The sequence below is a fragment of the Hemiscyllium ocellatum genome, chromosome 16 (genome assembly GCF_020745735.1).
Source record: "Hemiscyllium ocellatum isolate sHemOce1 chromosome 16, sHemOce1.pat.X.cur, whole genome shotgun sequence".
Lineage (NCBI taxonomy): Eukaryota > Metazoa > Chordata > Chondrichthyes > Orectolobiformes > Hemiscylliidae > Hemiscyllium > Hemiscyllium ocellatum.
The window spans coordinates 87,709,690-87,724,520 of record NC_083416.1 but is presented as its reverse complement, the minus strand read 5'-3'; the positions used below and the strand labels follow the sequence as shown (position 1 = coordinate 87,724,520).

General features: G+C 45.0%; 1 protein-coding gene across 2 annotated transcripts in view; it reads right to left on the bottom strand.

The window, feature by feature from the left end:
* arap3 (ArfGAP with RhoGAP domain, ankyrin repeat and PH domain 3) overlaps positions 1-14,831 on the bottom strand; it is a 344,677-nt gene that overhangs the window by 235 nt on the left and 329,611 nt on the right. The window contains exons 29-31 of one of the 2 annotated variants that reach the window (XM_060837459.1): positions 8,190-8,327; positions 4,858-4,896; positions 1-427 (exon numbers count right to left, since the gene is read on the bottom strand). The exon at positions 1-427 is cut by the window's left edge and continues 235 nt beyond it. In XM_060837459.1, the coding sequence (XP_060693442.1) occupies positions 149-427; positions 4,858-4,896; positions 8,190-8,327 (456 nt within the window). In that variant the 3' untranslated portion in view covers positions 1-148. The remainder of the gene's footprint in view (positions 428-4,857; positions 4,897-8,189; positions 8,328-14,831) is intronic. The other variant, XM_060837460.1, reaches the window with a different exon arrangement.

Below are 14,831 nucleotides of genomic sequence, written 5' to 3'. Positions count from 1 at the left end.
CAGCGGAGAGAGGAGAGTTAATGTTTCAAGTCCGATATGATTCTTCTTCTAGTCTCCATGGCTGTGGTATTGTCATTATTGTCAGTATTACATGTCAGGAAGAAAAGCTCAAGTCCTTTTCTCAGTAAATTGCTGAAATATCTATTTATCATAAATTGGTAAAGTCATGCTGAAGCTCATTCTTTCTGTGAATGGCAGAACTCAGTTCCTGCAAGAATTTTTCCTGTGCTGGTAAGGTTGAAACTGAGTTTGCAACTGAGTTTGACTTCAACTGTGCCACCAACATCGATGTGGTGTCCACTGGAGCGATATCTTGGTTAATTGACAACATTACACTGACATCCTGCACTTCCTCATAGACAGGCTCATTGTTAGTGTTCTCATCTTTCTCATGCTGTTCAAACATGTCATGTTGCATCTTCATTGGCTGCAAAGAAGCAAAGCAATGTTGATATGCAAGTAGTAATCTCAAAAAGGTAGAAACTAAGCATTGCTTCAAGATATTGACATTGAGTAAAGGTTTTCTTATCAGTTTAATTTGCTGTATAGAGGCATGCAATGTCCAAGATCATATAAAGTGTAAAGTGAAGAGAAATTTATCATAGATTGGACTTGTGCAACTCTTCCCCATTATTAAGTCAGATGCCTACCTGCTGTCACATATTACCAATCCATTCTACCCATTTACTGATGACAGTTATGACCCTGACTTCTTTATTCAGGGACAGGATTCGAGTACAGAATTCAAGAAGATGGACAGTGAAGTTCTTGAGCAGAATAAAATAAACAGCAAGGAGTGTTTGGAGATTTTGGCAGATTTAAAAGTGAACAAATTCTAGGTCTGCATGAGTTGTATCCCAGGCTGCTGTGGGAGGTGAGGGAGGAAGTTAAAGATCCAAATTTTAAATTGTCTCTGGCTGCAAGGAAGGTACTGGAATACTGGAGGACAGCTAACGTCATTCCACTTTACAAAAAGGGTGGTAAAGATAGACCAGTGAAATACAAACCATTGAGTCTCATATCACTGGTAGGGGGACAATTGGAGAAAGTCATAGAACATAGAAAAATACAGCGCAGTACAGGCCCTTTGGCCCTCAATGTTGCGCTGATCCAAGCCCACCTGATCTACACTAGCCCACTATCCTCCATATGTCTATCCAATGCCCGTTTAAATGCCCATAAAGAGGGAGAGTCCACCACTGCTACTGGCAGGGCATTCCGTGAACTCACGACTCGCTGAGTAAAGAATCTACCCCTAACATCAGTCCTATACCTACCACCCCTTAATTTAAAGCTGTGCCCCCTCGTAATAGCTGACTCCATACATGGAAAAAGGTTCTCATGGTCAACCCTATCTAAACCCCGAATCATCTTGTACACCTCTATCAAGTCACCCCTAAACCTTCTTTTCTCCTATGAAAACAGCCCCAAGTGCCTCAGCCTTTCCTCATATGATCTTCCTACCATACCAGGCAACATCCTGGTAAACCTCCACCGCACCTGTTCCAGTGCCTCCACATCCTTCCTATAGTATGGCGACCAAAACTGCACACAATACTCCCGATGTGGCCGCACCAGAGTCTTATACAACTGCAACATGATCTCAGGACTCCGGAACTCAATTCCTCTACCAATAACAGCCAGTACGCCATATGCCTTCTTCACAGCACTATTTATCTGGGTGGCAAATTTCAGAGATCTGTGTACATGGACACCAAGATCCCTCTGCTCATCCACACTACCAAGAATCCAACCATTAGCCCAGTAACCCATCTTCTTGTTACTCTTGTTTAGAGAGGCAAGATTTGATCAGGGATAGTCAGAGGGAGGTCATGCCTAAAGAATTTAGTGGAATGTTTTATCCAGGTGATTATGTGTTTGGATAAGGTAAAGAAGTTGATCAGTTTATATGGATTTCAGCAAGGCCTTTCACAAGGTCCCAGATGGGATACTAATAAAGAAGGTAAAAGCTCATGGGATCTAGATACCTTGGTAAGTTAGGCACAACACTGGCTTTTGGTGGTACAAGTCTGTTTGCGTTATTGGAGCCTGGTGTGTAGCGCATACCACAGGAATCAGTGCTGAATCCTTTATTGTTTGTGATAGTCATAAATGAGATCAATGCAAATAATACCACAAGAAATAAGAGCTGGAAAAGCTATTTGACCCCTGAAGCCTACTCTACCATTTGACATTCCTCATGTTCACTCGCCTAGCCTTATTATGAAGAATATATCTATCTGAGCCTTAACTATATCCACGCGGACTCTGACCCCACAGCTCTCTGTGGCAATGAGTTCTAAAGACTCTCAACCCTCTGGAAGGAAAGAAATTTCTCCTTGTTTCAGTCTTAAATTGGCATGTTTTTATTCTGAACCTATGTCCTCTCTCCAAGGCTCTCCCATGCAGGGAAATCATCCTCTCAAAATTTACCCTGTCAATCCTCTAAAGAAGTTAATGATATCACCTCTCTCTTCTAAACTCAAAGAACAAAGAAAATTTGCAGCCCAGGAACAGGCCCTTTGGCCCTCCAAACCTGAGCTGATCCAAATTCACTGTCTAAACCAGTCACCCAAATCCTAAACACCTGTATCCCTCTGTTCCCCACCTCCTCATGCATCTGTCCAGATGCATCTTAAATGAATCTCTCAGTGAGTGGACTCCCAATCTGCTTAACCTTTTCTCATAAAACGATCCCTTCATACCAGGGATCATCCTTGTGAACTTTCTCTGAACTGTCTCCAGTGAACTGATACCTTTCCTTAAGCAAAGAGACCAAAACTGACCCAGTACTCTAAATGTGATCTCACCAGCACCTTGTACAGTAGCAGTAAGACTTCCCTACTCTTACACTCCAACCCCTTGAAATAAGGGCCAACATTCCATTTGCCTTCCTGCACTGATGTGCTAGCTTTCTGTGTTTCATGCACAAGTCCCCCCAAATCCCTTTGAGTTGAGTTTTGTGCAACATTTCTCCAATTAAATAATATTCTGTTCTTTTATTCTCTCTTCCAAAATGACCAACTTCCCATTTTCCCATATTATACTCAATTTGCCAACTTTTTGCCCATTTATTTAACGTATCAATATCTTTCTGTTTGTATCTCCCTCAAAACCTGCTTTTCCTCTACAAATTTGGCTGCAGTGCATTCACTTCCTTCTTCAATTAATATATATTGTAAACAGTTGTGGTCATAACACTGATTCCTGTGGAACTCCACTGGTCACAGATCACTAACCTGAGAAAGAACACTGTTTCCTGCCTGTGAGCCAATTCTCTATCCACGTCAATATACTACCTCCAAAACTACGGGCTCTTATCTATGACTTAACCTTCTGTGAGGTATCTTGTTGAATGCCTCCTGGAAGCCCAAATACAACACATCTATTGGTTCCCCTCTTATCTGTTATACCTCTATCCACTCTGATTAAGGCTTCTTCAAAAAACCCAAATAAATTAGTCAGACACTATTACTTTTCATGAAGTCAGGCTGACTCTGCTTGATTATATTATGATTTTGCAAATATTCTGTTATCTCTTCCTTAACAATTAATTTCATTATTTTTCCATCATTAGATGCTTGCTAATTAGCTTGTAGTTATCTGCTTTTGTACTCCCTTTTTGAATAGTGGTGTCACATTAGGGGTTTAACAAACCTTTGGTATTTCACCAGAACTCAATGATCTTTGGAGAATTACATCCAATGCATCCACTGTCTCTGTTCTTTTTGGATCCTAGGTGGAATGTGGGGAGGGCTGTGGGGCATGATAAATAAGTTTGCAAATGACACAAGGATTGGCTGGCTGATTGATAGTGAAGAAGTTACAGGAGGGTATAAATGGATTGATCAGATGGATAGATCAGTAGCTGTTGAAATTTAACCTGAATAAATGTGAGTTGATGCACTTTGGAAGTAGTAAAGAGGTAAGGAAGTACTCAATGAATAGCAAGACACCAGGAAGCTAAGAAGAACAGGGAGATCTTGAGGTGCTTATTCACAGACTCCGGAAGGTGACAGGGCAGGTTAGTATAGTAGTTATGAAGGCATATTGGAAACTTTTGTTAGAAATTTAGTTGTTCACAGTAGGTGGGCATTTTTGGTTAGGCCAATATTTATTGCCCTTTGTGAAATTGTCCAGAGACCAGTTCAGGACTATCTAAAATCCTCTTGTGATATCAATATTCTGCTTCGGAAAGGAGGCAAAAATACTTATTCTCATACATTATTCCTTTTGCTAGCCTCTGAATTTGAAAACTTCTCTCCTCATCTGGGAAATGTTGTTTGTTAGGGGTTCACAGGACTTGCTGGCTTGAGGGAGAAATATTACTTTCCATGTTCTTTTTGAACCTTATTAGAATATGTGTACCTAGATATGAGACTGTCTCTGAAAGTGCCAGATTTCCACAGCACTGAGCTCTGCAAGATCTGGGTTCTCTACCCCACTCCCATTTCCTTTTACCCTGTGCTTCTCCATTTCATTCATCAATACTATGTATTTCAAAGCCATGTGATTAGAGATCATCTTTATAATTTAAGGATGTGATTCAGAAGTTGGTAATATTGCCTGTGTTACCTGTCCAATGGCCCAAATAAGTTTGGCCAATAAGAATAATAACATAAAGGCCTCAAGCAGCCTGGAATGTTGATCTTTTAAATAAAAAATGGTGAAACCACTTTCACAATATAATTTTCAAATTTTTCAAAATGCAACGAAGTGAATTTACTTCTATGATATTACCATAGAGCTGCTTGAACATATTATTGCAATCATGTAACCATGCTTAAAAGCCCCTGTGCAGATATCAAATAAATTTTGCAGCTACCTGCTGTCAGACAGTAGCACAGATATACTTACAAAAAACATTGAGAGCGTTCTCCGAGCATGTAGACGTCGCTGGAAGGAAATGGTGACAAAGACAATAAGCAAAGCAAGAAGCACAATTATGCACCACAGAAACTCAACAAGAAAGTCATCAACATTCAGCTCGCACATAAGAGTAACTGGCAAACAAGACACATGACCACACAATTTTCTACATGCATTCTTGGAAGAGGACAAGGTTGGATGATGTGCTTCCTTACCACATTTTTCAAGATAAGGAAGTTATGAAGTTATAAAGGCTATTAAAAATCTGGAATTTCCAGCCTGATGGAGGCTACAAACATTTCAGCAACTGCAGCTTTTATGAAGCACTGGGAGATACATTTAAAGCAGGTTTAATGAAAATATGTTAACACAGTGATAACATCAGAGTCACATACTTAAGGAGAAGGAGCTAGAAAGGAGCTAGAGTTCTGAATCACATGTGAAGAATATGTGTATCTATAGATTATGGAAAACATTCTTGCAGAAAGTTCCATGTCATATAATGGTGTGTGATCACAACCTCTGGTAACATACTATCTACGATGCCTTGGGCAGAGCACTACCACAAAACCTTCTTTTTGGTATTAGTCTCTGTTGCTGATACTAAGGATGCCAATACTAAGTCTTTGGCAGAGGAGAGGCTTAATCCTGGTAAACAGCAAAGATTTAATGCACTGCACTTCATAGCCAGTTTTAGTACATCTGAGATGGATCATGGTCTCTTGTGAGTCATCAGACTCAACCGAAGAGTAAATACATATTACTATTAGCTACATGGACTTTGCATTAGAACTAATGGCACTGCAAACATTTGTTTCCAAATGACCTAGAATTGGTTAGCTTCTCCCAGGAATAGATCATATGCTTTAATTTTGTTAACTGACCCCCTGTAGGGGACCTTATCAAAAGCCTCTGAACACCATACATGCTAGACACATCAACTCCCTTTCTCAATTTTATCAGTATTATCCCCAAATAATTCTAACAAATTTGTGGAACATGATTTTCCATTTGCAAATCAATACTTACAAAGATTAATCAGATTTTTATCCACTTGGTGACCCTCAAGTTAAATGAGATATTGTTTCTCTGGAATGAGAGAGCAGCCCTATGGCCCTAGGGCCACCTTACCTTTACCTTTTAGATGGATACTAGCATTTCTCAACTACTGATATAAGGTTGATGGGTCTATAGATCACAGATTTTTACCTTGTTTCTTGTTCCTTTCTTAAATAGTCTGTTTACTATCTTCCAATTTGCTGGAATCATTCCAAAATAATTGGAATTTTGGAAGATTATGACTAATGCATTCACTATTACTACAATCACCCCCTTCAAAACCCTGGCCAACTGATCATATCAACTGAAATATGTCAACTCCATCAACTTAATAACCAACAGGGTCTTTCATTCTGTGTGATTTCATCTGAGATGTGATGTGGAATTGTAACCAATGCGTTTCATGCCTAAGGATACAACTGTAATCCAGCAACTTAATATTTCACCAAATTCTTCTTGGTGGGACAATTGAAAAATACCCATAGTGCAATAGTTTTATATTCAATACATCAGTGTACCACAAAAAATTGTTTCTGTCAACAGTCTATAATTCACCATTGCACCCATTCAGGGCATGAAGGACTGAAGTATTTAACACATTACTCCCTGTCCTCACTATCCTCATTCTCAGGGTCTTGCAGAATGCACTCCATGGTGAACTCCATGATATTTCAGTGCAAAGCTCCTTGGACAGTTATATGAAACTACTATGCTACTCAACTAGGCAATGGTTCACCCTCACCATCAACTCTTACGTTTCAAAAGCAGATCTGCACAGATTTTTCTCACACACTCTCAGCACCTAATCATCATACAAAAAGCTTTGTTTGAACAAAATTAGAAATTGGTACTAGAGTATGGTTATCAAGCATGAAAACAGTTATTTCAAATTGCATCAGAACATTGCATCTGATTTTGAGATCTTTTTATAAATGTATGGGATTGTGAAAAGATAGTCCAATGGTTTTCATGGTCCAGATCATGTGGTAAACAGTGGTACAAATCCTAAATGAAACAGAACACAAAATTGACACGTCAGAATATACGTTGTACACAAGCAATCGTTCATCATACAAGAGGATGATTCCAGTATTGAGAGTCTCACACAAGACAATAACCAGACATTTATAGCTTGTGATATGTAACCATCCACAATGAAATGTAGTACACCAGAGACTGAACTGAAGCTAAATGGCTGAGAAATTATATAAGCCACAGACCGAATATTGCGTACAGTTCTGGTCACCACATTATCGGAAGGATGTGATTGCATTACAGAGGATTTGGAGGAAATTCAACAGATGTTGCTTGGGATTAAAAGTCTCAGTTATGAGGAGAGACTGGACAAGCTGGGTTTGTTTTCTTGGAGTAGAGGGGGCTGAGAAAAAAAATTGATTAAGGTATAAACATTTATGAGAGGCTTAAACAGGGTAGATTGTGAAAATCTTTTCCCCATGGCAGATATGTCTAAGACCAGAGGGCATAAGTTTAAGCTGAGGAGTAAAAGATTGTCACTCAGGGAGAGGTAGAAATATTGAATGAGCTGCCTGAGATGGTAGTGGAGGCAGGTTCTCTTGCAACATTTAAGAAGCATCTGATGAGCACTTAAAATGCCAGGGAACAGTATGCAATGGACCAAGTGCAGTAAATAAGATTAGTGTGGTTTGATTTTTGTCAGTTGGCACAAACACAGCAAACAAAAGAGCCTGGTTTCTACGCTGTATGACTCTCTAAGTAGCAACCCTGAATTGATGCAACTTGCTTTCTATCACTCAAGCGCTTTATTGTGAGGCTAAACAAATGGAATGAAGAGTGATATCAATAATATCATCATAATTCAATAAATATGGATTCAAGAAATATTGACTTTTGAATTCAAAGTAGGCAAGGAAGTAACACCAACCATTTCAGGTTGGCAGCCTGTTTTACACATTGAATAATCAGCTTTTCTAATGACTTCAACATTAAAGAAAATATCAGAAATATGTTAAACAGGAAGCTAAAGTGCTTATGTTCATTTTCAGTCATGTCCAGGATGAATTTATACAAAAGTCAATGAAAGCAGGTAGCTGCTCTTCTATTGTTGCAGCACCCCTCTTATCAGTGCCCAACTGCTGCATTCAATAAGGTCACTGGATAAGGAGTGTCCTTAACTTCCTTCAGTGATATAGGTGGCCAGATAATTTGTATTGATCATGAGCTCCCTGCAGCCAACGTAATGTGCAACCAAAAACCATCGACAATACAGAATCAAGTTTTACCAGTGTTTGATTTGCTGACAACATCATGGCATTGCTGTCATCCCCATGAATTGGAATGAGCGGCATGGTTCCAAATTTCTGCTTGGATACATTAGATGATGAATGACGCCTCAGAATCGCAGGCCGCAGATCATCGTGCTGATAGAAAGGAAAAATTACATTATACTCATGACTACAGTTCAGAAGAATTTATTTGGCTGTAAGGTGCTATATAAATACAAATTATTTTATTTATTTTTATCATTTGAAACGTGAATCCATTGCTTCAAAAATGTTCTTTTTCACAATCTGAAAAAAAAAGGCTCTACTTTGAAGCATATATTTGCAAAATTCCCATAACTGGAACTGCTTTTAAAGGATTCCCACAAGAAATTCTGAAAATGCACAAATATAGATAAGAATGCAAAGAGAAGAAAGAACTATTTTAAAAATAAATAACCTGTTCATCCCATTAAGTCCACTCCTTCTATATCTAACCGAACATAAATTGCAAGTGATCTTCTTTATTCTTGAGGAAATGTTGATAGTTTATTGCAATGATAACAAATTTTAGTAGCAAATCTCAGAACATTAATCTGTCAAATAGGGAAAGTAAAGGCAGGAAGGTGAGATCATTGGACAAGTAAACAAGAGCCCCATACAGACATGGGAAAATGAACAGAGTGAGAGAGAGAAATAATTAGATTAGATTACTTACAGTGTGGAAACAGGCCCTTCGGCCCAACAAGTCCACACCGACCCGCCGAAGCGCAATCCACCCATACCCCTTACCTAACACTATGGGCAATTTAGCATGGCCAATTCACCTGACCCGCACATCTTTGGACTGTGGGAGGAAACCGGAGCACCCGGAGGAAACTCACGCAGACACGGGGAGAACGTGCAAACTCCACACAGTCAGTCGCCTGAGGCGGGAATTGAACCCAGGTCCCTGGCGCTGTGAGGCAGCAGTGAGAAGAGAAGAGAGAGAAACCAACCAACCCACACTGCTTACTGACACAGCAGTGAACCTGCACAGTTACTGCCTTTGCTGTTTGAATTCATGTATCACTGGACATCGGAGTGTGTATAGGAAATCTTAACAAACAGTGGAATTCACAACTGATCTTGGAGTAACCTGTTTGAGAGAGGTCACAGCACAGAAACAGATAAGTGAATATTTTTAAGTATAACCTTGCTGTAGATCTACAATAGTGAGTAGAGTGAGTTATTTCATCATTCGATGTTTTATTGAGATATGTGTTTTGATTAAACTTAAAAATATAAGCCATAAATATTAAGTTAGCCTTGAGCATTGTTTTATTGAGGAATAAGACAGTGCTAATTTCTGAGTCTGTAGATTGGAAGAAACAAGAATGGCAATGAGCAGAATGATATGCTCTTCTTGTCGGATGCGAGAGTTTTGGGATAATTTACATGTTACTGAGGATTATATCTGCGATAAATGTTGTTGGGTTGCAAGTCCTATCAGATCGAATGGATCAGTTGGAGAAACAGTAAGGAACAATGCTGAATTTATAAGAGCATGGGGGTGTGATGGATGGCAGTTGTAGGAAGGGAGAAAAGCCACAGATACTGTCACATAGATGGGTTAACTCTAGGAAAGGTAAGAGATATAGGTAGGTAATGCAGGAGCCTTCTGTGGCTATGCCCCATTTCAAACAAGTATGCTGTTTTGGAAAATGTAGGGGGTCATGGATTCTCAGGAGAATGTAGCAAGAGCAGTCAAGTTTCTAGTATCAAGATTGGCTCTAATGCAATGAGGGGTACATCGGGTTCCAAGAGATCAATTGTGTTGGGGACACTCTAGTCTGAGGCACAGACTGAAGTTTCTGTGGCCAGCAGTGAAAAATCAGAATGGTGTGTTGCCTCTCTGGTGCCAGGATCAAGGATGACTCAGACAGGGTGCAGAATGTTCTCAAGGGGGAGAGGGCCCAGCAGGAGGTCATTATACACATTGGAATCAATTACATAGAAAGGGATAAGGATGAGATTCTGAAGGGAAAATATAGAGAGTTAGGCAGGAATTTATAAAGGAAGTCCTCAAGAGTAGTAATATCTGGATTACTCCCAGTGCTATGAGCTAGTGAGGGTCGGTATAGGAGGATAGAGCAGATGAATGCATGGCTGAGGAGCTGGTGAGTGGGAGAAGGATTCGCATTTTTGGATCATTGGAATCGCTTCTGGGGTAGAAGTGACCTGTACAAGAAGGACGGATTGCACCACAATTGGAAGGGGACTAATATACCAACAGGGAGATTTGCTAGGGCTACTTGGGAGGATTTAAACTAGTAAGGGGGGGGGGGGGGGGGTGTTGGAGGAGGGTGGGACCCAGGACCCAGGGAGCTACTGAGATAAGAGATCAAACTGAGACTGGTACAGTTGAGACGATTCACCACCGCAGATAGAAGTATATATAATATTGGATGAACCCTATCAAGTCTTTTTGCTAAAATACAATATACCTGAGAGAATAAAATAGGGGCTATGTTGAACGTACCATCCACAAACCATGTCGATTCTGCTAAATGATGTATCCAAGATTCCCTACCAAATATGATTATACGATTACTTCCTTGACCATCCAAAATTGTATATACTTCTATCAAATAAGCAGCGTTCAACATACGTATGCATGTTTGAAATGGTGAAGTCCTTGGTACCTAATCCCAGACCACAGTATATCCATTGTGACTTTGAGAGAATGTTTTCCTGAAATTAGAATTAGGGGCTGTTTCTTTCATTTGGCACAAAGTATACATAGACATATTGCTGCAGTTGGAGCAACTTGTCAATACAACACCAATCTTGATTATGCTTTAAAGCAAAAATGATAATTGCTTTGGCTTTTATCTTTATATATAAATCGTGCATAACGATCAAATGAACTAAAATTTCATTGTTTAATATTAATCTGAGATTTTACTGCGACTATAAAGATTTTTACAATTATATTCCCTTTTTCTGGTTAAAGTTTGTAACTCATTTTATATATAAACCAATAAAATGATATTTATTTTACCTCTTTTTTTAATCAATTTGTAGTATGTAGTTGTATAAATAAAGGGGACTGAGAAGTATGAAAGTACAGGTGGGAGGGAAAACAATCCGTACATCTATATATTTCCGGTGGCGAATAGTCTCCAGAGGGCAAACGACCCCAGTGGAGAAACGCTGGTGGTGAACTGGCAGTGGCTAATCATTGGCGGTGAATCTGCCGTGGCGAAAAGTCACCAACCCACAGGGGAACCTTGATTATTCGATCGAGATGGGCGGACATTATTTCATTCGGACAATCTATTACATGGTTAATTGATTAAATGCCTTTCCTCTGGGGCTCAGAGTTTTAAAAGTCCGCTCCCCGTTCAGGAGATTGCAGCAGCTCAGAGCGCGTGAGCCCCCGCAGCCAACCCCACCCCCAGCCATCACTGTTCACCCGACCCCAACACCGCCCCCTGCCCCAACCCTGTCCAACACTGCACCCCCGCCTGCAACCCCGTCCAACACCGCCCACCCGACCCCAACACCACCGACCCGACCCCAACCCTGTCCAACACTGCCCCCCGCCCCAACCCTGTCCAACACAGCCCCGACCCCAACACCGCCCCCAACCCTGTCCAACACCGCTCACCCGACCCCAACACTGCCCCCTGACCCCAACCCTGTCCAACACTGCCCCCGCCCCCAACCCTGTCCAACACCGCCCCGACCCCAACACCACCCCCAACCCCATCCACCACCGCCCCGACCCCAACACTGCCCGTGCCCCCAACCCCATCCAACACCGCCCCGACCCTGTCCAACACCGCCCCGACCCCAACACCGCCCCCCGCCCCTGACCCCGTCCAACACCACCCCTGACTCCAGGCCCGTCCTACACCACCCCCAACCTCATCCAACACTGCCCCCGACCCCAACACCAACCCCCACCCGCAACCCCGTCCAACAGCGCCCTCACCCGCAACCCCGTCCAACACCGCCCACCCGACCCCAACACCACCCCCCACCCCCAATTCTTGTCCAACACCGCCCGCCTGACTCCAACACCGCCCCCCGCCCCCAACCCTGTCCAACACCACCCACCTGACCGCAACACCACCTTTCGCCCCAACCCCGTCCAACACCGCTCCTGACTCCAAGCCTGTCCAACACCACCCCCAACCTCATCCAACATCGCCCCCCCGACCCCAACACCAGCCCCCACCCGCAACCCTGTCCAACACCGCCCCCACCCCCAACCCTGTCCAACACCGCCCCTGACACCAAGCCTATCCAACACTGTCCCCAACCCCGTCCAACACCGTCCACCCGACCCCAACCTCGTCCAACACCGCCCCCACCCCCAACCCTGTCCAACACCGTCCACCCGACCCCAACAGCGCTCCCGCCCCCAACCCCAACCCTGTCCAATACCGCCCCTGACACCAAGCCTATCCAACACTGTCCCCAACCCCGTCTAACACCGTCCACTCGACCCCAACACCACCGACCTGACCCCAACCCCATCCAACACCGCCCCCACCCCCAACCCTGTCCAACACCGCCCAACTGACCCCAACACCGCCCCCGTCCCCAACCCCAACCCTGTCCAAAACCGCCCCCAACCCTGTGCAACACCACCCACCCGACCCCAACACCACCTCCCGCCCCCAACTCTGTCCAACACCGCCCACCCGACCCCAACACTGCCCCCGCCCCCAACCCTGTCCAACACCGCCTCCAACCCTGTCCAACACCGCTCACCTGACCCTAACACTGCCCCCTGCCCCCAACCCCGTCTAACACCGTCCCCAACCCCACCCAACACTGCCCAACTGACCCCAACACCGCCCCCAACCCTGTCCAACACTGCCCCGACCCCAACACCGTCCCCGCCCCGAACCCCATCCAACACCGCCTCGACCCTAACATTGCCTCCCGCCCCGACCCCGTCCAACACCACCCCTGACTCCAAGCCTGTCCTACACCACCCCCAACGTCACTGCAACACCGCCCCCCACCCCCAAACCTGTCCAACACCACCCACCCAACCGCAACACCACCTTTCGCCCTAACCCCATCCAACACCGGTCCGACCCCAACACCACCCCTGCCCCGAACCCCGTCCAACACCGCCCCTGACTCCAAGCCTGTCCTACACCACCCCCAACCTGACTCCAACACCGCCCCCCATCCCCAAACCTGTCCAACACCACCCACCTGACCGCAACACCGCCTTTCGCCCCAACCCCGTCCAACACCGCTCCTGACTCCAAGCCTATCCAACACTGTCCCCAACCCCGTCTAACACTGCCCACCCGATCCCAACACCACCCCTGCTCCGAACCACGTCCAACACCGCCCCTGACTCCAAGCCTGTCCAACAACACCCCCAACCTCGTCCAACATCGCCCCCCCGACCCTAACACCAACCCCACCCGCAACCCTGTCCAACACTGCACCCGCGCCCGCAGCCCTGTCCAACACCGCCCCTGACACCAAGCCTATCCAACACTGTCCCCAACCCCGTCTAACACTGCCCACCCAACCCCAACACCACCGACCCGATCCCAACCCCGTCCAACCCTGCCCCCGCCCCCAACCCTGTCCAACACCATCCACCCAACCCCAACACCACCCACCTGACCCCAACACCACCTCCCGCCCCCAACCCTGTCCAACACTGCCCAGATCCCAACACCACCCCCGCCCCAAACCCCGTCCAACACCACCCCGACCTCAACACTGCCCCCGCCCCTGACCCCGTCCAACACCTTCCCTGAATCCAAGCCCGTCCTACACCACCCCCAACCTCGTCCAACACTGTCCCCAATCCCAAGACCAGTCCCCACCCACAACCCTGTCCAACACTGCACTCCCACCTGCAACCCCGTCCAACACTGCCAACCCGACCCCAATGCTGCCCCCCACCCCTGTCCAACACCACCCACCTGACCGCAACACCGCCTTCCACCCCAACCCCGTCCAACACTGCCCCTGACTCCAAGCCTGTCCAACACCACCCCCAACCTCGTCCAACATCGCCCCCGACCCCAACACCAGCCTCACCCGCAACCCCCTCCAACACCGCCCGTGACCCCAACACTGCCCCCCTCCCCACCAAACAGCGCCCCTCCTGACCCCAAGCTCGTTCAAATCTCCCCCGACATGCAGTCCCCAAGTGCCCCCACCCCCTCTCTGGGGCAGACGGACTGGACACCAACAACATGCTGCTGTTGCTGCTGCTGCCTTTGTGGGGTAAGTCTCCAAATAGCGCACACACACACACGCTCACACACGCTCACACACACACAAACAACCTTTTGACAGGTTCCACATTTGCCCTGTACAGGACAATATCCGGGGAAGGTGGGGTTTAGGGTACACCCCTCTGTAAAACTCCAGGGAAAGTGGGGGAAGAGAGAGAGAGAGAGCAGGACATCAGGTATTTGGAGACGGTGTCTGTTATTCACTGTAAACAAAAGACACGATCACTGCTGGAAACACGCCTTTGATACAATGTTTCTATCGAAATCTCAAGATCTCCTTCGAATAATCCGATTTTTGGATAATTGGCATTCGGATAATTGAGGTTCCTCTGTACTTCAGAGGGAAATCAGGAGGGCAAAAAAGGGACATGAGATATCTTTGACAAATAGGGTT